Consider the following 24,358-nt stretch of genomic DNA (forward strand, 5'->3'; position numbering starts at 1 on the left):
TTTTGACCGGATATTACGTCACTCGTACCTTTGTAATCCATACATCATTCCATCCATCCATTTATTTATTCATCCATCCATTCATCATCCTTCCACCCATCTGTTCATTCATTCATTCATTCATCCATTCATTTATGAATAGTGAAATGGTGAAAAACAGTTTAGTGTTATCTCCACATCTCTAGATCCACTTTCCAGTGTTGAATGCTCAATCTGTGAATAATGTTACATTGGCTAATAATATGAAATATATATTTTTTTTAGGAATAAAACCTATTTTTCTTAATGAACAGGCGTACCACTCGACTCTACTGTATTTTCATGTTGTCATTATGTTGGTACTTGGTGTGAAAAGTTTGAGAATCACTTTCAGACAGTTTCACAGACGACCATATAAGGAAAGAGGAAGTCATAACAATTAAGACGGGGAAGGACAAATGTGACCAGTGAGTGTTATAATGTCCAAGAGAGCCCATACGGAATATATGAATGGAATATCAACTGCTTCACTTTCATTATTGCCGATATAGTGGCTGGTTTTGTCTTTGTCGCCTCGGGCTTGTTAATCATTGCGCACGAACATGCACACACACCCTTGTAGTGTGAAGGCATGCATGCGTCTATAAAAGCTGCACACAACGCAGCGGAGGTTATGCGAGAACAGCTCCTTCTCCTTCACTCACACACTTGTCGGACTAGCAGACTTCCCCCACACACACTCTTCCTCCTGGGATATGAACACCTTCATCCTCACCTGCCTTCTCTGCTTTGGTAAGTAAGTTAAAAGGTCATTTGGAATGTCGACGCAAGCGAGGACTCGTCAAGTTTTGCAATTGTGACGGCACAAAATCGAACGACGAATTGGCTCAAGCAGACCACGTGCTTTTCACTGTGTCACATGAGAGATCATTTTATTATTTCAATTACGTTGATAAATAAATAAATTAATTAACTCATTCACTGTCATAAATTGATGAAAAAAAACGATAATTAAAAGTTAGGGGTGACAGGTGATTAAAATGTTGTCTGTTCTAAATGAACAATAAAAAAAATTCTAGGTTTTTATACTCTTGTTAACAAAAGTGGAAAAAAATGTTAAACTAATAGAAATAGTTCAAATGAATTTTTGACGTTTATAGTTGTCAATCAATGGCAGTGAATGAATAAAAAAAAACATTATTAAGAATTCGGGGCGTCGGGTGATTACAATTTTTAATCGTAATTAATCACATGACTTCACTAGTTAACTAATGATTAATCACATATTTTGTATCTATTCGAAATGTACAATAAAACAATTCTAGGTTTTCATACTCTTGTTAACAAAAGTGGAAACAAATGCTAATAGAAATAGTTCAAATGAATTTTTGACGTTTATAGCCGTCAATGGCAGTAAATGAGTTAATTGTTCCAGTTTTTCGCAATTTACTAGTTCAACTAGTATGCAAGAACAGACCGAACCCATCTTCAAATGTTTATTATTTGTTTTGTTTTTAGCCATGATTTTAGTGATCTATCTATCTATCTATCTATCTATCTATCTATCTATCTATCTATCTATCTATCTATCTATCTATCTATCTACTGTATCTATCTATCTATCTATCTATCTATCTATCTATCTATCTATCTATCTATCTATCTATCTATCTATATGCTAGCTAGTAAGCTAGCTAGAGCGCTAATGTTGTGTTATCATGAGCATCTATCTATCTATCTATCTATCTATCTATCTATCTATCTATCTATCTATCTATCTATCTATCTATCTATCTATCTATCTATCTATCTATCTATCTACCTATCTATCACTTCTGAGTTTTGAGCTCAAGTTAATTGACGTAAATGCAAGGATGTTATGTTCAGGTGTGTCCTGACTTACGGTCCCCGCTTTATGTTTTCAGTACTTTTCAGCGTTCTGGGCACTCAGGCATCTGAGGCGTCGTCCTCCGGTGAGCTCGGCAGCGTGACCGTGGGCTCGGCCTCAGGGGAGGGCCTTCAGGTTCTACAAGGCAATGCAGACGACGACGTGGACTTTGAGGAACTCGCAAGTATGTTTCTATGCAGTCATTTGAAAAGTTATGGCACTTAGGATTTGTAGCGCTCTGACATTTGCTGACATAAAATAACAATGAATTTCTAGGTGCGTTCCTGAGAGATGACAGGAAGAAGAGGAAAGGCAAAGGCAAGAAGAAGAACAAGCAGAAGAGCAGGAGCACTACGGCGTTCAACCCCGGGCACACTTTCTCCACTCAAGGCAACAACACGTCGGCCATGGCGACCACTCAGGACCCCTGCACCTCCACCCACATGGGATACTGCATCCACGGCTCCTGCCGGCGCATTGAGGGACTGCAGGAGCCCGTGTGCATGTGAGTGCACGGATAATTCTTATTTTTGAATTCTGTCATACATTGGAAAATATCTATATTTATTTAAAATACTTATCAGTATAATATTATTGGTATTATTAGTAGGGGTGTTAGAAAAAATCGATTCAGCAATATATCGCAATATTACAGCGCGCAATTTTCGAATCGATTCAATATGCGGCCGAATAGATTTTTAAACATCAATTCTTTATGGAAATATTCAACAAAACGTCTTACTTAGGGTTAGGATTTACACATTAAGCATGGAAGAATGTTATATTAATGGAACATTAATTAACAAGCCATAATATTTTTTTTTCAGTGCTGTTCAAACATGAAACAGACTGCGACCTGAATTTTCAGATAAATAAATACATTTTCATACAAATCTTACAGTGTACATGTACAAGTTTACTGATGAGTATTTTCTAAATTTGAGTTTTTTTAAAAATCGCAATAATCAATTTATAGATTTGTATCAGGATTAATCGGTATCGAATCGAATCGTGACCTATGAATTGTGATACGAATCGAATCGCCAGGTACAAGGCAATTCACACCCCTAATTATTAGTAGTATGAATATAATAGTTTTTTAAAAGCTCTTTATTTATTTTTCTGATAACCTTTACTTCTCAGAATAATTAACCCAACCTTGGGTAAAAGTAACCCAATTTGCTTAAGTACTCAAGTACTGACTGTAAGTAATTTTGCCACCTCTAGTGAATGTCACCAACCTTAATGATTTCGATCTTTTTGTAGCTGCATGAAGGGCTACGACGGTGAGCGCTGCGGGATCCAAACTTTGGAGACCATCAGGACCAAGTCGGAGCACAGCAGCGGCGTCGAGTGGGTCCAGATGGCCTTGGTCATCATCGCCATAGTTCTGTCCTTAATCAGCTGCACCGCCGTCATGCTCATGGCCTGCGCACAGTGAGTACACAAGAACGTTGGGGTTTTAAAGAGGGGGTTTGCGCTTTGGAAAGTGATGCCAAGATTTGAATGAAGATGAATGGCCAAAATTGCTCCCCTAACTGAGACGTGCACTGTAAACAAGCCAATGTTAGCCACGGTGGCTACATAAGTAGCTTATTCACAAAAAAGTGTTACTATAACTCTGAATTAGGCTTGTTATGACTAAATATTTTTAGCATCAATTAGTCTATAGATTATTCCATCAAATATTCGAATAATCACGCCCACACCAGCCAGCCCCCTAAGTTTTTTTTTTTTGTGGCACTATTAGGTTGAATTAAATGAATGTAAGTACTTTCAGGCACCAACAAACTTTGCCAATGCTAAGCAGTTAGCAATCACGATTAGCATTAGCGTGCTAGCTATTCCCTTTTCAGGTCAACCGACCCTAATTGTCATTCAGCTCACATATAAACCATGTTAAATATGCATTACACATGAAATAGAGTCTTAAATATCACTTACAGATGTTATTTCATGAAGAATAACCCATAAGAGAAGGTAGAGAAAATGCTACCTGTTAGCTACAATGAGGCCAAAGAACTTCCTGTGCCGAATGAGCACATTTATTAAGTGACGAACACTTAGTGGAAGGCTATATTTTTCGATAATACAGCACAATGTTTCTTAGGAAGTACAAAGCTTCCTTTCCTCTCTTAATTATGTATTTAATGATAATCCACTACAATCTAAACCAGTGGGTGCAAAAAAATAAATAAATAAAATAAAATAGAAAGACATGATTGACACCTCATCAGTCTGTGGTTTCGTAAAAATAATAATAATAATAATATTTAAGATACAAAATAGGACCAGAGAGGGATGATGATGATGATGATGATAATTCATAATGACAGTTTAAACAAGATGACAAGAAGTTGTTTTTTTATTGCAAATTCCCCCTAAAAGCATCAATTGTCCATGAGTGTATTTGCTACACACACAAAAAACGAAACACAAATTAATTACTGAAATAAAGTCATTTTCAAAGATTTTTTTAAAAGAAAAAATGTATTTCCAAGTCAGTAAGAATGCAGCCTGATACCAATACTAGTACCTCCTTCATAGAAAGTAGGACCTATCTTATCGTCAATGTGTATTTTGCATTACAGCTGTTCCAATGGAGTGTTTATGTTTTGTAGGGGTGACATTTTTGACAGACATCTTCATGTACAGTAACCATTTGATGAGACAAAAAAAAAAACATTTTGTTAGTATAAGAATTTTTTTTTGTAAAATTTACAAAAAATAGCAATGATTTATGGGGGGTTTCCCATTGATGGTATTGTGCAATTAAGTTTAATTATTTGTTTATTTTTTTAGTTTAAACGAGAAAAAGTCCATGGATTGTGTAGTGTGTGATGGAATTAATACTTTTCACTGTGTACCAAGGATGAAGCAATACTGTATGTAGGGTGATTAACAGGAAAGCATGCAGTGATTCTGTCCAAACTTCCAACCCAAACCACTAAAATGGGCAGGTACATCCTGTGAGTTGCCATCCAAATACGCTGACACGTCAGAAAGCACACAACACACCCTAGCACGGCGTCACGGGATGGACCTGTCCCTCTTACTTCATGTTTCCCCTGAAAGTGATTCATGGTGGGGTAGCATGACATCTCACCTGCAATCCGCTCATCAATATATAACCAAATATCTTCAAAAGCAGGTCCAAAGTCCACAACGTTGGATTTTATGACTTAATTGGCACTAAATTGATTGGGAGTACAGAATTTATTATACCGATTCCGAAAACATCACGAGATGGGCGCCATGTCACAAAAGTAGGTGAAGAAGATCAGAAAACTGAATTGGAGCAATCCCTATTTGTAACAATAACAACATCAGATTTATATAGCGCTTTTCTAGACACTCAAAGACGCTTTACAGAGGAATGGATACATTATTGATGCACTCACACGGTGGTGGCGATAAGTTACTTAAGTAGCCACAGCTGCCCTATTATTATATGATATTTAAATTTCAGTAGTTTCCTGTAATTAAAAAAAATAATAATAATTTTCCAGAAGCACTAATTCATTATCTTAAATCGCTGTGAAGTCTAACAGGGCTACACTGGTAAGAAAAAAATAATTGTGATATTTTTTTTTTTTTGTGATCTTATCCGAGGAAAAAAATGATTTATCATTTAGAAGGGTAGGTCAACCCAAAATGTTTCTTGATAATAGTATATCATATGCAGCCCCACTAATCTAAACACATTATTCTGCTTAATGAACGAATTAAGCAGCAAAATCCAACCATTTTTGTCATTCTCAGGGAGCGGCCATTTTGCTACTTGCTATTGACCGAAAATTACATCATATTTGCTCAGCTTTTAAGCATCGACCAATCATGGCTCATCTTGCGAACGTCACATGACCAAACTCAGAAAACAGGTCAGCTGTGATTGGTCGTTAGCTGAGCCAGGAAATATGTCATTTTCAGTCAACAACAGGTGGCAAAATGGCTGCCCTATGAGATGACTAAAAACAGGTGGTTCATTTTATGTTGATTAAATAGTCATTTTAATGAAAAATTATGAAAAAAGAAAGTTTGTGATTTCTATTACCCACTATTACCTGTCAGGTCTCACTTTTTATCTTTAAAATAACACTTTTGCTCACATGCTGTACCGTGTAGTTACAGGTCACATAAAAACTTCCTGGCATCCTACCTGGGCAGCTGGTCGGAGCAGCAGAAGCTGCAGAAACCCGCCAGTGATGTTGTGGTGTGACAGAGAGCGAGCACACCAGCTGGGAGGAGGTAAATTCTGCCACATCATGCGTATGAAACTCACTCGCAGTTTTTCACAGGAAATGACAAACAAGTACATGTCGTCTGCTTGCGTAAGTCCTCCAAATTCCATCTGATAAAGAACAAAACAAAACAAGCCCGCATGTGTGTTGGTGGTGCAAATGTTTCTTGTTGGTCTCATCGTGTGAGCCATAGAGTAAAAAAATAAAAAGAATAAGTTCTTAAATGCCACAATTATGAGCCACGTTAAAATAGTTCATCAAAAACGAGGCACAGAAAAAAAATGTGTATTTTTTTATTGTGGGAATGCTTATGTTATTCGGATTTTTAATAATTGTATTCTTCCGATTTACACCGTTCAAATTTCAGCTCAGGCCTCCCGGGGTATATATTGTCTGAATTCACATTACTTACAGTATTGGCACAATTTAACGTTAGATATCAACTTTTCCCCATTCATTTTCAATAGGACAGACATTGAAAATTTTCTAAGTCCCACTTTCCACTTCCATACATAACAACATTACCACCTGTCTGATACTGCACAGTGGTGCAGTTGGTAAAGTATGTTGTTCAGTAATCAGGAGGTTGTGGGTTCATATCCCACCTTTGACTGTACATTGTAAATATATCCATGGTCAAAATAAATACGCCATTAGTCATAAATTCGAACAAGTCAAGTTAGCTTAGTGCTTGCACCACATTTTACTAACTCATTCACTGCCATTGATGGCTATAGACGTCAACAATTCATTTGAACTATTTCTATTAGTTTAACCTTTTTTTTTTTTCATTTTCATTTTTTTGTGAATTTTTTGTGAATTTTTTTGTACATATAAAATATACATATACATATACAATACATATAAAATTTGTGATTAATCGTGAGTCAACTATTGAAGTTCATTTAATTTCATGCGATTAATTTCATTTAAAACGCCCATAATTTGTTATTTATTTTATTTTTTAATTAGGACATCAGGCGATTAAAATTTGTAATTGTAACAATCACATGACTTCACTAGTTAACTAACGATTAATCATACATTTTATATCTGTTCTAAATGTACAATATTTTTTTTCTAGGTTTTCATATTCTTGTTAACAAAAGTGGGGAAAAAAGTTAAACTAATAGAAATAGTTAAAATGTTGTTTTTTTTCACATATTTAGCCGTCAATGGCAATGAATGAGTTAATTTAGTTTTCAATGTACTTCATAAGCATATACATTCAAATCTTAGCATTCAGCTAATAGCATTAGCTTTTCAGCATTCCCACACAATTTCTGCAGAAATTGCACTTTGTCTAGTTATTGTAAGCCACTGTGACATGATGGACAGTTCGAACATTACAACAGCGCTGAAATGTTGGAAAATGAAAAATTGTGCTTACATCATTGTAATTCAATTTTCTGTCTCCACAGCCAGCATCGTAAAGTTCCTAGAGACAGCCAGAAGCAGAAGACTGAAGAAATGCTTCAGTAGATGCAATTATTGTAAAGTGTTCATAATTTCTCAGCATTTAATTTATTTAGTGTGGTTATTTATCTGTATGAGTGTTTGCATGAATTATCATCATCATTATTATTATTATTATTATTATTATTATTATTAATATTATTATTATTATTATTATTACACAAATGTCTGTATGTGGGGATGCTGAGCATTCAGTTGACAGTTGATTTTATTTATTGTACTGCTCTTGTCATATAGGTCAGAGAAACTGTCGCCATCTCGTTGTGGTGAGCTAAAGAGATGACATTTAAACAACAATAAATTGCTTCAGTGTTACTTGGGTCTGACTTTTGTGTTTGTTTTAATGCCTTTTTTGTCACTCACGCATATTAGAGCAGCACAATGTTTTTAGTGTGTGTGTGTGTGTGTGTGTGTGTGCGTGTGTGTGTGTGTGTGTGCGTGTGTGTGTGTGTGTGTGTGTGTGTGTGTGTGTGTGTGCATGTACTTGGTTTTAGACTTTTGGAGAACATGAATCTGTGTCATGTTTCGGTTTTGTAGGGGTTGGGGTTTTGTTTGTTTTGGGTGTGTTTGTTGTGTTTGTCTGTGATGTGTTCCTGAGTTCTTCCCCTGTCTCGTTATGTCTGATCACGTCCACCTGTTTGCCTCTTCCCTTCCCATTGTGTGTGACCAATCAGTGCACTCAGCCTATTGTGTTCCACAGGTGTGTCTCATTAGTGTTGGTGTATTTAGTCTGTTGTGTTTGTCCAGTCTGTGTGTGAGTCTGTGTGTGAGTCGTCCACGTCTCAGTCTAGTCGTCCACGTTGTCCACGTCTCAGTCTAGTCGTCCACGTCGTCCACGTCTCAGTCTAGTCGTCCACGTCGTCCACGTCGTCCACGTCGTCCACGTCTCAGTCTAGTCGTCCACGTCGTCCACGTCTCAGTCTAGTCGTCCACGTTGTCCACGTCGTCCACGTCTCAGTCTAGTCGTCCACGTCGTCCACGTCGTCCACGTCGTCCACGTCGTCCACGTCTCAGTCTAGTCGTCCACGTCGTCCACGTCGTCCACGTCGTCCACGTCTCAGTCTAGTCGTCCACGTCGTCCACGTCGTCCACGTCGTCCACGTCTCAGTCTAGTCGTCCACGTCGTCCACGTCTCAGTCTAGTCGTCCACGTCGTCCACGTCTCAGTCTAGTCGTCCACGTCGTCCACACCTTCTTCGTCCTCACTGCCACAGCTAAGTCATCTTTCTCTCAGCCAAGTTGCCCACGTTCTGGCCAGCCTCCTTTTGTCCAGTCATGGCAACCAGTCTCATTTCGTCCCGTCATGGTGGTCCGTCTACTCTCCTGTCCCTACTTGTTTTAATAAAGTTCCTCGCATAACTCTCCATTCTTGTCTCCCCGCATTCGGTTTCACCCTCTCCCACGCACACCCATTCATGACAATCCACACATTCACATTATGATGACCGAAAGACAGAATTAAAACAAAACGTTTTGCTTTGGAAAATCTATTTTTTCAATTTAGCTCTGTGTAATAGCCAATCAAGTGGAAAAAGTATGCGCGTGTGTGTAAATAAGTGTGCACGCATATAAATGTGGGATCCCCACGGCATAGGCGGACGTTTAAATTACTTTCATCCCATAAAATAGGTTGATATGGGTGTGGTGAGATTGGGCCTTTGAGCTTTTGTGTGTGTGTCACCATGTCAACCAGGTAAACACTTAAGCTCTGGCTGGTCATTCCAAGACCTTTCTTTCATTACGAGTTCAAACAAAGGACACCTGGAATTTCCAAGGTGTGGTTCTGCTTTTATCTCTCATCCATTCACCTTTTTATGGGACATTTTTCTCTCGTTAAATCAGACATGCAAGATATGGCTGTCATATAGGCTGTCAGTCCGTTTGTAGGCAGCTTTGAAGTCTTTGGTAATATATTCACAACATACATGCATATTGGGGGAGGAGGGGGTTCAAGACAGATTGTTGTTTACACTTACAGATAATTTTAGAAAGACTAGATTTATTGCTCATCACTTAAAAAAATAATTCTAGTGGGGGGTAGAAAGTGTGCTAAATATAGCCGCTAAGTTTGCAAAGAGGAGTTACCGTTGTCATGGTAATGAAAGCTAACTGGGTTTGAATGAGACAGAACTTTTTGTACTAGGCCTAAAACGGTGATTTCAACCAGAGTATGTGATAAGTATGCTGTAATTCTTTACCCTATTTATATTTTAACAGTCAAGTCAACTCCTGTCAACTGTTTTAAATTTAAAAATATATATATCCAATATTTACAATGCGACAATGAAGCCAAATAATAGCATGATCATGCGTATTTAGAAATAAAGTTTGTGACCAACTTTTATCCACTATAATTCCCCATCTCATTTGTTTTATCATAGTAGTTGTTTATGTGTTGAGGCATAATTTACAGTATAGTCACATATTGGGGCAGTCAGCAGTATTAAAGTTACAAAATAGTATTTGACTTCATAACATGTAATCATAAGGTGTTTTTTACGTGTGCTATACTGCCCCCAGGTGGCCATAGCGTGCACACCGAAGGAGCAACGAAATGTTGATTGAAGCAAAGATTGTTTAATTCTTTGCATTCACTCATTCATGTCCTCAGTTGTTGTTTTTATAAAGTAAAATATCCTCTTAAAAACAAATTACAAAAAAAAAATGCCATTAGGCTTATTTGGCAGGCTGGAGCAAATGAATGTCATTTCCACTATTTTCCATGGGGATAGGAAATGTGAGAAACCAGCATGGTTTTGAAATCAATTAAATCGTAACCTTAAGGCACCACTGAATTTATTTAAGACAAAATGATTTGAATCAACAATTTAGTCTTTGGGAAACCTAGCATGGACGTTAGGGTTCAATATTCAAACCCAAACCAGCTCACCAGTTCACCGTGCTGCTCAAGAATAAAATATTTATCATAAAAAGTTGCCATCCACTCAACATTAGCAGAGAACACGACCTGATGGTGACACATGCCGCTGAGCCCACGAGAGAACCCCCACCCCACCCCCACCCCATTGGTTATTTTCTAAACAAGCAACCAACTCAATTCAGGCATCAAAATGCATTCAAAAAATAAATGTATCAACTGTTGTTAGCTATGACAAAGCTTTTTTTCTTCTTGTCATTTTGAGACACATTTCCTGTGTGTGGTGGTCACGGGACCCACTAACCTGTCTTCAGACCTCCTGTAGACTGATCTCAGCACACCCCAACCCCTATTCTTCCTGTGCGGTGCGGGCCTCGCACTTCTTGAGAATGTCAGGCCCTGGGAGTTCTCATGACATTGAATTTTGTTGACACATAATTTTAAGAGAGAGCAAGGAGGCTACATGATCTGGTCACATTCGGCCCCAAATTATTCGAGTAATGCAAAGCTCACAATACTCAAGTAGGAGTGCGAGTACAGAAGAATACTAGAATAATTGTAGCATTAGCAGTAACTGGTATAAAACTGGTGTAACTCGGGTACTATATGAAAAAACTTTACATAATAGGTGGCACCATAAAATTAAATAATAATCATGCTTGAACATGTGAGAACTGTAATTATAAGTAAACTAACCCTATTGGAAATCAATGGTAATGTCATTAATTTATTCATAGTGTTGACAAAACAGATTGATGTTAATTTATGTTAAGCGGGGTTGCCAGCATCTGTTAAATGTAACTATAGTTACTTGTAATCTAACTTAGTTGTTGAATCAAATAATCAGTACATTTAGTTGTGTAACTTTTAAAATCAAGTAATAGGTAAAGTAATTAATTACTTGATTTTGGAAGGTAACTGTAGCAACACTGCTTTTGAGCAAGAACTTGAGATATCAGTGCTTTGTGGTGGCAGTGAACGCACCTCACTTCACAACAAGGAGCAACTTGAATTATTGAATCTTCAAAAACTTTAAAAAATAAAAATAAAGAAAGAAAGAGAGCGAGAGAGAGAGAGAGAGAGAGAGAGAGATGATTATTTCCACTTATACATAAAGTTTACTGTCTAACTAAACAAAAAACAACAACAACAAGGATTACACTTTGTGTAATTAGCCTTTAAGTCAGTTAGCTTGATGCTAATGCTAAAACACCGTACGAGCAAACAAATTGCAAATTGCACATTTCTGATCTACGCAAGTTGCTGTGTTGAAAGAAAGGAGTCGACTCCCGGGTGATGACTGGGTTTTGGTTGCAATAATCTTGCAATACGCTTTTCTGTCGATAACCGTCACGTCGGCAGACATGAGGACGTTGGACATGATCTTGGTCTCGCTGCTGGTTCTGCCGCATCCAGCCACCGAACAGCGACTTGCCAGCCTTTGGGTCTTTGACCTTCCTTGATAGAGGAAGGCCTCAAGAACATTTTTCCTTCTTGTAAGACCACATTGGTTTTACACGTTTTATACTCTTGGGTGGAAACATGAGTCAGTAAAACAGCCACATTCCTCACCTTGGTTTATGACAATTGTCGTCATTAACCTCTTGTGTGGTCAGTGAATGGAAGAAGAAGAAAAAACATCTTGAGGCCTTAAAACACATTGATAATTCATGAGTCACAATACGCTCAAACTGAGAAAGCAACACTGATATAAAATGAAAGTCTGACTCTGACGGAGGTTGCAAACATGTACAGTATATATTTCATTTGATTTAGTTTTTTTATTGTCATAAAATTTCACGCTTGGGTTATAACTTTGCTTAGTTTAGCAAGACACGTATATTACACAAAAAGACCTGAAATAATAAAGTCTCATTTCAAAACAGAACTGATGCTACCAATAAAACACAACAATTGCGGTATAAAATTATATTAGATTATATCATATTATATTATATTAGATTAGATTATATTAGATTATATTAGATTATATTAGATTATATTAGATTTGACACTTGTGAGGAATAAGCAGTTCGGAAAATGTATAGATTAGATTAGATTAGATTAGATAAAATTAGATTCAATTAGTTTAGTTTAGATTGAATTTAAATGAATTAGATTAGATTAGATTAGATTCGATTCGATTAGAAACCCGTATGTCATACAGTATAACTGTACTTAATGTATTTCGTTTGATTGGCATGAACTTGAAAGAGCTTTCAAATAACTGGAGGTGTGATTGTGAAGAAATTATATTTACTTTTTAATGCCACCTCTTGTTGGGGAACCGGCGAGTTCAAAAAACTGAAATTAAATGATTATTAAACTTATTATTAAATTCAGTGAAGTTGTGGTCAATTGTATCATTTAATTAACTTTATATCTCAATATCATGTTTGTTTTTCCTCAATTTTTGCTGTCTGCCTTATGACATGTCGTTTGAGGTAGCATATTAGCATAAGCTAATATGGCTAACATCCAACCCATGACCCCTCAATGACCCAACCCAAAACACAGTCAGACTCATAACAAATATGTTTTCCTCACAATTTTTTATGTGCCTGCTTTATCACATAATGTGACAACCTTTCACTTTAACATTCACACATCACAATCACTATCAGTGACTACATAGAAAGCAGAAATTTGCAAAGATCCCAGAAATTGTACACAAATGCAAACAAATTAAATGTCCAGATATATTGTAAAAGTGTAAACACACATTTTTTTTTTTCAACTTTATTGAAATGGTCAGAAATGCGTGCTGAAAAGACGATTTTATTTAATTGTTGTTTTGATCCATTTAAGTTGCTCTTTTGAGAGAAATGAGTAGACTCCGGGGGGCTTTATAACGCCACACGTCTCGGGTCCGAATGAAGTAATCCCCACGAGAACTCCTTTGCACACCAGCGGACCTCCCGAGTCTCCCTGAAGACAAAACGCAATGAGACTTGACCTGATGTGATTAACTCAAGCACATACATGGGAATTTACCTTGCAGGTGTCCGCCACCTTTTTACCACTAGAACCGGCACATATCATGTCTTCAGTGATGACTATTTTTCTGTTGTAATACTCAGAGTTGCACGTTTTTCTGTCGATCATTGTCACATCGACCGACATGAGGACGTTGGACATGATCTTGGCCTTGCTGCTGGTTGTGCCCCATCCAGCCACCAAACAGCGGCTGCCAGCCTTTGGGTCTTTGACCTGCCTCTGTAGCTTCAAACACTTCACCGTCTTGGTCTCCTTCACCCGTTTTTCCAGCTGGAATTTGGGGAGTTGAAAAGTAGTTAAATGCGCAAAATCCAGTGAATTGGAGTTTAGTGAGAAATGATGATGAGATTTAAAAAAAATAAAAATAAAAATCACATCAGTAATGGTGAAAGAAAAACCTGTGTGGGGTTGCACCTCACCTTGAGCAACATGAGGTCATTGCCCTTTGTCGTGCGTGTATAGCGGGGATGAGGAACTTTGATTTGGACGTTTCTTATCTGGCGGGATGGCTCACTTTTGTCAATGGCGTGCACACCAAGCCACACGCTCCTTGTACTGTATGCACAGAAACCAAATCACATCAGTGTTTGTACAACATGCTAAAAAAGAAAAAAAAATACTATGGATATATAATATTACTGTACATATACAAAAAATGTGAGAAAAAAATAACATAAAAAATGGCAGTAATAATTAAATAAGAAACAATATTTTGGCTACACAATATTACATATACAATAAAAATATGATGAAAATAATACTTTTTTTTTTTTTTTAAATAACAGTAATAAATAAATAATATTTCAATTTTTTTGTAAATGTATGTTATATTATTGTCTACATAAAAACAGCAATTCATGTCTTACTCATTACAATGGGCAGCAGTGAGAACCCATTGTGGATGGATGAGGACACCCCCACAGTGTGGTCTTCGGCTCACGAGCAGCGCCATGTAAGGCAGCGAATGAGGCTTCACTTCTTTCCCACCGATAATCTCTGCCGCGTCGCCTGTAAAATCAAACATCGCATCAGAAATCATCACATCAGTAAGTGATCACCAATCAAGTGCAAAAGAGTTTTACTCACTTGGCGCGGCCACGAGAAGAGCCACGGTCGCCAGAAAGCCACTCAAGAACATTTTGCCTTCTCGTAAGACCACCTTAGTTCGCACCTTTTATACTCTTGGGGGATGCAAAAACATGAGTCAGCAGAATAGCCACAACCCTTGTGTTTTCGGTACATGGAAGAATAAAAAACGTCTTGTGGCCATGAGACACAGTTACAATTAATGAGCCACAATGACTCAAACTGAGAAAATATTTTTTTTTACTTTTTTTTTTAAAGGAAAAAAAAAAGTCTGACAGTGACTGAGGTTGCAAAGTTGTATTTATTCACTTTTTTTTTTGTCATTTTTCTTTTCATAGATTGAGAGCTACTTCTTGGCTACTGATTGGTGTTAAGGCCCGCCAGTTTGAAATAACTTCTGAAATAACAAATTGCCTCAAATTAAAAAGGACAATGCTCAAAGGACAAGTACTCTTTACTTTTTTATTATTATTATTATTAATGCTGTCTTATTTTTGCAAAGGAAGTCTTCACCACACATTTTTTTCTTCTTCTTTAAGTATGTGGTTTTGACACCCACATGTGAGACAATTTCCTCTTGAGGTCAGTCAGTTCAATGAACAGGAAACGTTTCAACTAACGTTCAGTGGTTAGCTGTTAATTGGGTAAAATGATGCGAAAATATAGAAAAATTAACTCATTCACTATTTCTATTAGTTTAACATTTTTCCCACTTTTGTTAACAAGAGTATGAAACCCTAGATTTTTTTTATTGTATTAGAACACATATAAAATTTGTGATTAATCGTGAGTTAACTAGTGAAGGTGTACGATTAAAAATGGTAATCGCCTGACGCCCCTAATTTTTAATAATTTTTTCTTTAAAAAAAAAACTGGGAAAAAATATTACAATTATTTAAAAAAAAAATTAAGAAAAGATTAGTAAAAATTAGGGATCTCAGGTGATTTTTTTTTTAATCGTAATTAATTGCATGACTTCACTAGTTAACTCATGATTAATCACAAATGTTATATCTGTTCTAAATGTACAAACACATTTTTTTTCAGTTTTCATACTCTTGTTAACAAAAGTGGAAAAAAATGTTAAACTAATAGAAATTGTTAAAAAATGAATTTATGACGTCTATAGTCGTCAATGGCAGTGAATGAGTTAATACAGAAATTTCTCAAGTCATGTTTCTGTAATGGGTACTAAACCAGTAATGTATATGCAGTAGCGATATCTTCATTTCTAAAAAAATATATATATATATATATATTTACCTTAACTTTTAAATTTACTGTTTCAGGAAGAAAAAAAAAGTCACATCACATTTGTATACCAGCATTCCTCAGCAGAAAAACATTTATACAAGGCAAATGTTTTTAAGACATGTTAAAGATTTAGACCTATTGTGGTAAGTAGACTGCAACGGGAAGTGTGCATTTGAAGCACTGCAAGCAATCAGGTGACGTGATGACCACGTGTTTTAAGCATGCATTCTTAACAAAGTAGAGGAATGGGAACCGACATGTTCCACACGTGAAGGCACTGATCCGCTCCTGCAGTGAAGAGCTGGCTCGCGTCGTTGTTTAAGGCCACGTGCAGGACACGACCCAAATGACCTGGAAAAAAACAGAATTGTCTGCATTCAAAAGACCAACTCAAGGTGACATTGAAGGGAATGTGAGCGCTCCGACTGGCAAACATTTCAAATATGTCATAATTCAAATGTCTTGTAAAATTTCTACATTATAAGTCTAGATTCCAAACTTTTAAAAATGTGACCTCAAAGTAAGTGTCACTATTTGCAGAACCTTGGTAATGTTGTGAACAAGTCGTAGTGATGAGATTTTTTTAAATAATATTTAACTATTAATCACCATTAGCCACTAGTGCAGCGCCAGCGCCCTCTAGTGTACTGTTAAATAATCAATGTTAATTAAATTTGAATGTTGAAATTCTACATAAAAACTACAGTGGATTAAACGTTTTTAACCAGTATAGTTCAGTTGGTGTGAACTTTAAGAACAATAAATTTGCATTTTATCTATTACAGTAGAGCTGTTAGTTTTCAAATATGTATTTAGGTAGACTTAATTCATTCTTATTGGAGCTTTATAAATTAAGTGTTGTGTTGTTGTTTTTCAGCACAGAGTTAATGTTCAAATTAGGCATATTTTACATAAGTATGTATTAAATATACATTTTGAGAATTACTGCTCTAAATTGCCGTCAGTGTGAATGTTTTTTTTTTCTTTTTCTCACCAAAAGTCAGCTGGGATACGCTCCAGCTCACCTATGAGCCTAGTACAGGGGTGTCCAAAATGTTTCCTTTGAGCACCATACACAGAAAAATAAAAATAAATGGCCACTTATTTTTTTATTAAAAAAACAAGCTAAATATTCTGCTACCACTATACATATAAACTAACTTTCTAAGTAAAATTTACAAGGAAAGCTTTGAGGACATTTTACCAGTTAATTTATTTAAAAAAAAAAAAAAAAACTTTTTTTTTAAAAGCTACTCAAGGGTTGAGGAACGAACCCACAACCTTCAGGTTGGGAGACAGCCACTCTATCACCCGAGCCTTGCCATTCCTGCTGTGTGTTAGTATATTGATGGTGTCAGGCGGAACCCTTGTACCTCCGAGAGACCGGGTTTTGGTCTTATTTTCGACGCACCAGTAATGCAGTAAAGTGGCAAACAGCAAGAGTGGCTGTCTCCCAAGCTGAAGGTCATGAGTTTGTTCCTCAACGCTTGAGTAACTTTTTTTTTTTAAATTAACTATTAAAATGTACTCAAAATGTTCCTTGTAAAATTTACTTATAAAACTGTACTAGTTTTTTTCCAGGTAAATATTACTCTTTTTTTTTACAGTGTAAAAAGTCTGCGTGGGTTCACAATTTTGAATCACTATTTGCATGTAAAGCCTTATAGGAGTTCAACTCATTTCCACTATGAAGGCGCTAAACAAGAATGTGACGCAGCCCCGTATTGAAGTTGAAATTTTGTCGAAAAGATTTGGTGTTAAACCCCCGGTACCATTTGTGGTGAGTTGTCACCTGCTGAGAAGTTGCTGTTTCCAGGAAAGACCTCGAACCATGGACAGGTGTGAAGGCAGTGTCCTCACATTCTGCCTCCGTTCAATGTCCCACAACTGAGGAGTCGATGCGCAAACACCACACCGGTGATTCAACTTCATTTTACACGTACTCCTCACACCTTCAGCCCCCAGAACGTACGCACATACCTGCACTTCCCCACGCCTCGTTCCGATACCGAGAACACGTCCGTCCTCACTCCAGCGTACTCACGAAACTGTCTGGCGGCGTTCTGGACTTGGTTCTGGACTCGGGTCCAGCTGTCCCAGCAGGGAGCGAGTTTCTGAATTCCAAATGTAGACAGAAGAGTCGAAAGCTAATGCGAGGATGCCGTTACAGCTGCAGTCTAGAAGATGTGCATCTGTAAGGAAGGAGATGGAAAGTTAGTTGGTCGATTGGTATTTTGGTACGTTGGTAGGTAGCTAGGTAGGAAAGTCGTTGGTTAGTCAATCAGTCAGTACGTGGTTAAGTAGGGCAGGGCGTAGGTACCCTAATATTACTGTATATTATTAGTTTATCGCTAGCGTCAGACCGAAAAATTGTACCTCCAAATATGAAATTTACCAAATTGTGACTTATAAAGTTTCGGCCAGCGATGTGTAAGATAACTAGATAGATCGTCTTACAGTAGTCGTTTACCAGTGATGGCGCAGCCAACTTGAGTGCTGACTTTCCTCGCGGACTCGATGAAGATGCGCTCAGAACTGAAAATGGTTTTGCATCGCTTTGGATTTTTTCTGAATGTGCATTAAAAAAAAAAGATATTTATTACAATAGTGTGTTTAGGAAAGTACTGAAATCTTGTTTAGTGTTTTGGTAGTGTGCGTAGTCTCGAGCCTGTACCAGATGATTGGGCATCTCCACCTTCATGTGCAGTCCAAATCCTTTCCTGGAAATAAATCAAAAGAAAAGAAAAGAAATACAACGATTTTCTCGTCAGGCATCACAGGTGTTTTTTTTTTTGCATGTTGTATGAACAAACCTGTTCTGGCACTTTGAACATGTCTGAATATCTTCTGGGGTTTGGGAAGATGCATTTTGTCTTTGGTGTTGCATTGGTGTCACACACAAACAGTCTTGACTCTGATTTAAAAAAAAATAATAATAAAACTTTTTATATGAAGTCTACTAATTCAGCTGACATTATAATGAGTATGTGAAACAAATGGGTTGAAAGAACCATGTTCCTGTCAAAGTTTGCTCAAGCTTCCTTTTGATCCGAAGAATGCATGTACTGATTCATATATAGCTGCGGTGAAAATGTTGCGATTGTTGAACCATAAAGGTGTGATCTGTTGCATTGACGCAATAAGCATCAGTTAAGTGTTACCCACAGCTTTTAGGGAACCCACAGTTGGCCCTGTGTATGTTTAAGAGGTTGACAGTTAAACTGATGCCAAAGTCATTTGGAACGTTCCGAAAACAAGAAACATCGCAACAAATTAAACAAGCAAGAATAGCCCTGAATAACTGAAAAATGACACGCAATTAAAGAAAAACAAAATTTTTAGAAAGCACATTGAATTTTTTTATTGACATTATCATTATTATATGAAAGTTCAAGTTCACTTAGGCAAATATGCATATGATTCGGCTAATGACAACTTCACAAATTAATGAGAAATTTAGACAATATTTCCCCAAAGCACATGGAGGCTTTAATAAAAATAATGGGAAAGTAAATGCTGTGGAATTTGCCCCAAAATTGTGTCTTCAAAAAAATGTCTGACTTCCTGTTGAATTTCAAGTTGCACATTTTAGTACGCCCTCTTCTTAAATGAGGCTACCGTGTGCTATCTGTGCTGCTTCCTGATGCCTCGATGGAGAATCCAGCACCAGGCTCTGACAGACTCCATCTAATTTAAAGATGGGTTTACAGCGCCGCCCAGCGGCCAAGGGCGTACTCGCAGCGGAACTGTCGCACCGCTCCTATGGATGAGTCGTGTCCTAACGCGCTTGTATGATGTCACATTGGCGTCGGGTTCACGCTGCAAAAAGAGAAGAAAAAATAGAAAGTGGGTGAAAGTTTAATGCATCCCTTTCAATCTCCTGTTAATGTCACATAAACTCCGTGCTGTCATTTCAGAAATAAGATGGCGTAAAATTACAAAAATGCTGAACCATCGGTCTTATTTTGAAGGGTGACCGCAGATCGTATCAATTTTAGTAGTATTTCCGGTTAGTGTGATTCTGCCTGCGCCTGGTCTTCATCACCTCGCCCCCGCCCCTCTGGTTTCCTTCTTCCCTCCTCCAAGATGGAGGCCTTAGGGGGCTACCCCGTCAGGTCCTCCGGGCCCACAGTGAAAAAGTTGACGGTTCTGTTGAGCATGACTGTCGGTGTTGGCTGTTTGTTCCTGCTCCAGACGCAGCTGCTGAAGCCCCGAAAACCGACGGACTTTTATACTTTTGTGGTAAAAGACGCGAAAGGGAGGACGGTCTCTCTGGAAAAGTACCGAGGAAAAGTAAGTCCACATCATCAACTGAATTTAAGAGAACCCGACCGCGAAATAAACATCCTGGCCGAACTTTGTGTTCAAATTTGCGTTAGGTCGTGTTCTATATGTCTTTTTGGAACTGCCCTGTACTGTAATTTTTCTCTCAACGCAGGCTTCCCTGGTTGTCAACGTGGCGAGCAACAGCGAGCAGACGGAGGCAGCTTATGGGTCCCTCCAGGAGCTCCACAGGGAACTGGGCACGTCTCACTTTAACGTCCTGGCCTTCCCCTGCGGGCAGTTCGGTGACACCGAGACCGGAACCAGCAGTTACATCGAAGCGTTCGCCAAGTCCAACTACGGAGTAACTTTCCCGTTTTTCGGAAAGATCAAAATAATGGGCTCGGAGGCCGAACCCGCCTTCAAATTCCTCACAGGTACGAGCATGTGAACGCACCACGTTACATTTATGGTTAGCTACTTAGAATAAGTAACACCTGGTTGAAAAGAGCACTTGAATACATCATCGCTTTCAATTAACTACTGTGATTTCGCAGTGCCCCTGAAGGCAACACCTCATTTGTGAATGAATGGTCATAAGTTTTGAGGTGTAGGCTACATTTGTATTTAAAACGATATACTGCTGCCTGTATTTTATTTTATTATTATTATTTAACTTATTGTATCAACCTGAATGCTCTTGTGTTACGTGACAATGTATTCTTAAGCCACCCAGTAAAGTATATCATTGTAAGCCATGTGTATCTTGGAAAACATGTCATGACCATCAAATCGTATACAAAACCTCTTTATTTTTCAGATTCCGTGCAGAAAATTCCCAAGTGGAACTTTTGGAAGTTTCTAGTGAATCCCGAGGGCAAAGTGGTGCGCTTCTGGCGAGCAGACGAGCCCATGGAGCACGTTCGCCAAGAGGTGGCGGCGCTGGTGCGGGAGATCATTGTGAAAAAGCGCACAGAGCTATGATGGCGTTTATTCTGAGTTACTGAACGGACATGCAGCCTAACCTGTCCTGTGCCATGATGACCAGGACTAACAGGACTGAACTGTTAGGCTACATTGAACGTGGTTGGGCCATGACTGAGAAGCAATGTGTGGCTATTAACAATGTATGTTTGTGTTCGCGTGCGTGGCCATTGGATCACATGGGGAAAAAAATGACAATCATGATTATTTTTTTTTTGACCAATGATGGATGTTAAGCCACTAAAGTGTTACAGTTGATGTCCCGTTCTCTTTTTTTGAAACCTCTCGATCAAATGTTTTTGTTTTTGATTCACTCAATCACTACCACTTTTGCCATGAGTCACATTTATACAAACATAGATTACAAATTAAGCTTGTTCTGTTGTCCCGCTATGACATGAGCTAATTGCAGCAACTAATGACTATGATTGTGTGCATTCTCCCTTTATCTATACCAATCCTGAAACTGGCTAAAAGTTTAACCCAGTTAGCCAACTATACACGCTCATTTTCTGACGCCCACGTCACTCACCAGACCAGGACACACCTCTTACAGCAATACACACAAACACACATGCGCAAAGTCACAAATACTACCATAGAATGTGAAGATGGTGACCCAAAGTGGACAAAAATGTACCACACATGCACACTTTATTATGCTTAACGATACAAAAAGATTTTTTTAATGCAGTTTTTCAATTTAACAGTGAGTTAATTGGTAGAATCCCCGACTCCTTAAAATATTCAATAGCTGACACCGTACTGTTTTTATTTCTAACTTCTTACTTATCAATGACTTATGCCTCTTTCAAATGTCCTTAAGCCTCTTAACAGGAAAAAAAAGCTTGTTGCCGTGGTTACAACAAACAGTCGCTCCCTAATTGCAGCCATGTATGTGTGTTTTGCAGGTTGCGTGGACAGTCGTTGGGCAGTCGCAGGTAAGCTGGCACGCAACAACAAACCAGCTAACAAGACACTGCCTGACGACCATCCACAGTCATGATAGGAGACGGACGAGAACTGATTAAGTTATATATATGTATATATAAAATACATCACACCAACCCTGTTTGTAGAACGGGACTTAGAAACTTAGCTGCCCCTCACAGTCAGACTTATCACTAAATGTAATTATTTCTATCTTAAAGGGTTTTTGGCGCCCCCTTGTGACATGTTTCAGAAAGCACACAAAAAAACGCAAATCCAGTACTGTTATGTGTCTTCTTTAGCAAAACGTTTGGGGTAGGTGAATTTGTGAATAGTTAACCTCGAAAACCATCCCTAACCTATGTTACGCTTGCCTAAAGTGTAACTGTGCAGACAGCAGAGCGATGTTACTGCCTCCGAGTCCCAACCAGACACAAACCGCGTGTGCTTATGTGTTTGTTGTAGCGGCGGCAGTGAGGAGTGCAACTGACAGCTGCCAATCAAAAGACACAGCCTGCAGCAGGACACTGCCACACTGTCACAGCCAGCTCGGGACAAAAACAGCACACCAACACTTGATTTATTTGACTGGATGTATTTATTACCTGGAAAGGAGAGTTTCTCTTCTTTCCTGCCTCATCTGGCTGCATTCTTTTCCCGTTCTTATCCTGCGCATGCGCACCAACGCAGAAAATTAGCAGTAAACTAAAAAGTAAGTACCAGATCATATTTTGTTGCTTAAAAGTAGAACACTATCCGGAAAGGGGCATAACGCTCTTTGATTTGAACTTTTTAGCAATTTATATCAATTTAACAAGTAGTTTATTTCTATTCAAATACAAAGACTAATAGTGTTTAATGTTGAGTTTAAGTTTTAAACGTCTCACCCATGTAAAAAAGTGTTTGTCTGCCTTCCAGCCTCATTGTCGTCTTCTCAGCCTGATCGAGGCGGATGGTCGCCACTCCGCACCTGCTGTGTGTTGTCTGGTCTCTCCTGGACGCCCCTAGCTACTAAATAGCATCCCCCAGGCGCCCTCTGCAGCGGGAAGAAACTCTTTCGTCTCTTCTGTGATTGGTAGCCTTTTCGCTCGGTCGTTCGCTCTTTTTTTTTTTTTTTTTTTTCAATTAAGTGCGCCCTCTCCTGCTTGGGTTCCCTCCGCGTCTTGGTTTCCACTAGTAACATTGACAGTTAAAGAAAAACGGTAACTATCAATTGAAGGTCAGTTTGGTGTCAGTTTAAAGTTTGATCCTTTTTTTTTTATGTTTGCAAAAGGCTGATAAGGCTTTTAATTTGAACGATATTTACGATTTATCCCAATTTAGTCCTATAGGCTTTATTTTGATCAGAATACAGTACATAGATTGTTATTAAATTGTCACGAACCATGATCTCGTTCCGAAATTTTCATTCATAATTCAAGTAGGCTTATGTACTCGAGTACTATTTTGGACATTGCATAAAAACCCTATATTAGCCTATTCATTATAATAGTGTGATATAATTTGTAAATGACTAATATTTTTTAATTTCATTGAAATTGTTGCATTGTTATTATTTTCTCCATATACTGCAATTGTTTCTAAAAAAAAAAAAAAAAAACTATTCTAACCATTATTTTTGGATGAATTTATGTACTGTACTTGCATTATAATGGTGTGCTACGAGGTGAAGTCAAAAGTGGCGAACAATGGAATAGGATTGAGCCGCCAAGCAGCGTCAGGACGCGCGGGTCCGCGGCGCCAAGTGAGTTGAAAGGCGCGAGTTGGTGCGCGCTGCTGCCACCTGCCACTTCCATATGTGCCCACACGCGGCAGGTTGAAGTTGTGTGTTTTCAGATAACACGAGCAGCTCAAGTATAGGCCTATGTTTTGGAACGTTAGCAACTGGGAGCCACTCGTGGTCCAGCACACAACTGACACTCAAATGACCGTTTGACTATAGTCTAATTCAGAAAGAATGCCAATCAGGGCGTTCAACGGCCATGCACATTTGAGATATATATATTTTTTTTTTTTTTTGTTTATTTTATTTTTTTTTTTTTTTTTATTTTTTAGGGCTTGGATCAGCTAATTCAGAAAAAGGGTGGTTTAAATGTGTATAAAATCCATCCATCCATCCATTTCTTATGTTATGTTTACATGACATAAGAAACTATTTGGAAAAGTATTATTATTATTATTTTATATTTACAATTGATGAATTACTATACTTTATTTACTAAGATATAGGAATACATTTTTTTTACTGTCTCCCATTTTATTATGTTTTACTTTCGCTAACTATATGCTAATAACTCAAATGTGTCTTAATGTTTATGTATAATAATAATATTAATAATAATAATTATTATTATTAAAACAACGAATCTCAACCATTTTAATG

At 37.9% G+C, this 24,358-nt stretch overlaps 3 protein-coding genes, 1 long non-coding RNA gene and 1 pseudogene across 5 annotated transcripts; 2 read left to right on the forward strand and 3 right to left on the reverse strand.

The window, feature by feature from the left end:
- The first annotated feature begins 601 nt into the window (after positions 1 to 601).
- On the forward strand, positions 602 to 7,899 carry areg (amphiregulin). Its single transcript, XM_077561911.1, has 6 exons — positions 602 to 771; positions 1,905 to 2,051; positions 2,144 to 2,372; positions 3,134 to 3,304; positions 5,993 to 6,115; positions 7,530 to 7,899. Exons 1-5 carry the CDS (start codon positions 735 to 737, stop codon positions 6,084 to 6,086), a joined length of 678 nt encoding a protein of 225 aa, XP_077418037.1. The 5' UTR covers positions 602 to 734; the 3' UTR covers positions 6,087 to 6,115; positions 7,530 to 7,899.
- On the reverse strand, positions 1,827 to 3,994 carry LOC144049202 (uncharacterized). Its single transcript, XR_013293512.1, has 3 exons — positions 3,812 to 3,994; positions 3,109 to 3,295; positions 1,827 to 2,005 (listed from the first exon to the last, which is right to left on the reverse strand). It is a non-coding gene; the product is annotated as an uncharacterized LOC144049202 (long non-coding RNA).
- A 5,094-nt stretch (positions 7,900 to 12,993) lies between the features above and the next one.
- LOC144049349 (granzyme A-like) lies at positions 12,994 to 15,297 on the reverse strand. The gene is made up of 5 exons (XM_077562208.1): positions 14,545 to 15,297; positions 14,325 to 14,466; positions 13,878 to 14,013; positions 13,456 to 13,728; positions 12,994 to 13,389 (listed from the first exon to the last, which is right to left on the reverse strand). The coding sequence occupies exons 1-5, from the start codon at positions 14,594 to 14,596 to the stop codon at positions 13,240 to 13,242; spliced, it is 753 nt and encodes a 250-aa protein (XP_077418334.1). The 5' UTR covers positions 14,597 to 15,297; the 3' UTR covers positions 12,994 to 13,239.
- Positions 14,591 to 23,024, reverse strand: LOC144049351 (cell division cycle protein 20 homolog; annotated as a pseudogene). Its single transcript, XR_013293541.1, has 10 exons — positions 22,863 to 23,024; positions 22,581 to 22,643; positions 19,507 to 19,617; positions 18,612 to 18,712; positions 18,473 to 18,518; positions 18,256 to 18,366; positions 17,779 to 17,990; positions 17,591 to 17,685; positions 16,056 to 16,149; positions 14,591 to 14,639 (listed from the first exon to the last, which is right to left on the reverse strand). The product of XR_013293541.1 is annotated as a cell division cycle protein 20 homolog (transcript).
- Positions 19,840 to 21,303, forward strand: gpx8 (glutathione peroxidase 8 (putative)). Its single transcript, XM_077562209.1, has 3 exons — positions 19,840 to 20,091; positions 20,237 to 20,498; positions 20,882 to 21,303. The coding sequence occupies exons 1-3, from the start codon at positions 19,885 to 19,887 to the stop codon at positions 21,043 to 21,045; spliced, it is 633 nt and encodes a 210-aa protein (XP_077418335.1). The 5' UTR covers positions 19,840 to 19,884; the 3' UTR covers positions 21,046 to 21,303.
- Positions 23,025 to 24,358: the final 1,334 nt, after the last annotated feature.

The sequence above is a fragment of the Vanacampus margaritifer genome, chromosome 3, assembly GCF_051991255.1.
Source record: "Vanacampus margaritifer isolate UIUO_Vmar chromosome 3, RoL_Vmar_1.0, whole genome shotgun sequence".
NCBI classification, from domain to species: domain Eukaryota; kingdom Metazoa; phylum Chordata; class Actinopteri; order Syngnathiformes; family Syngnathidae; genus Vanacampus; species Vanacampus margaritifer.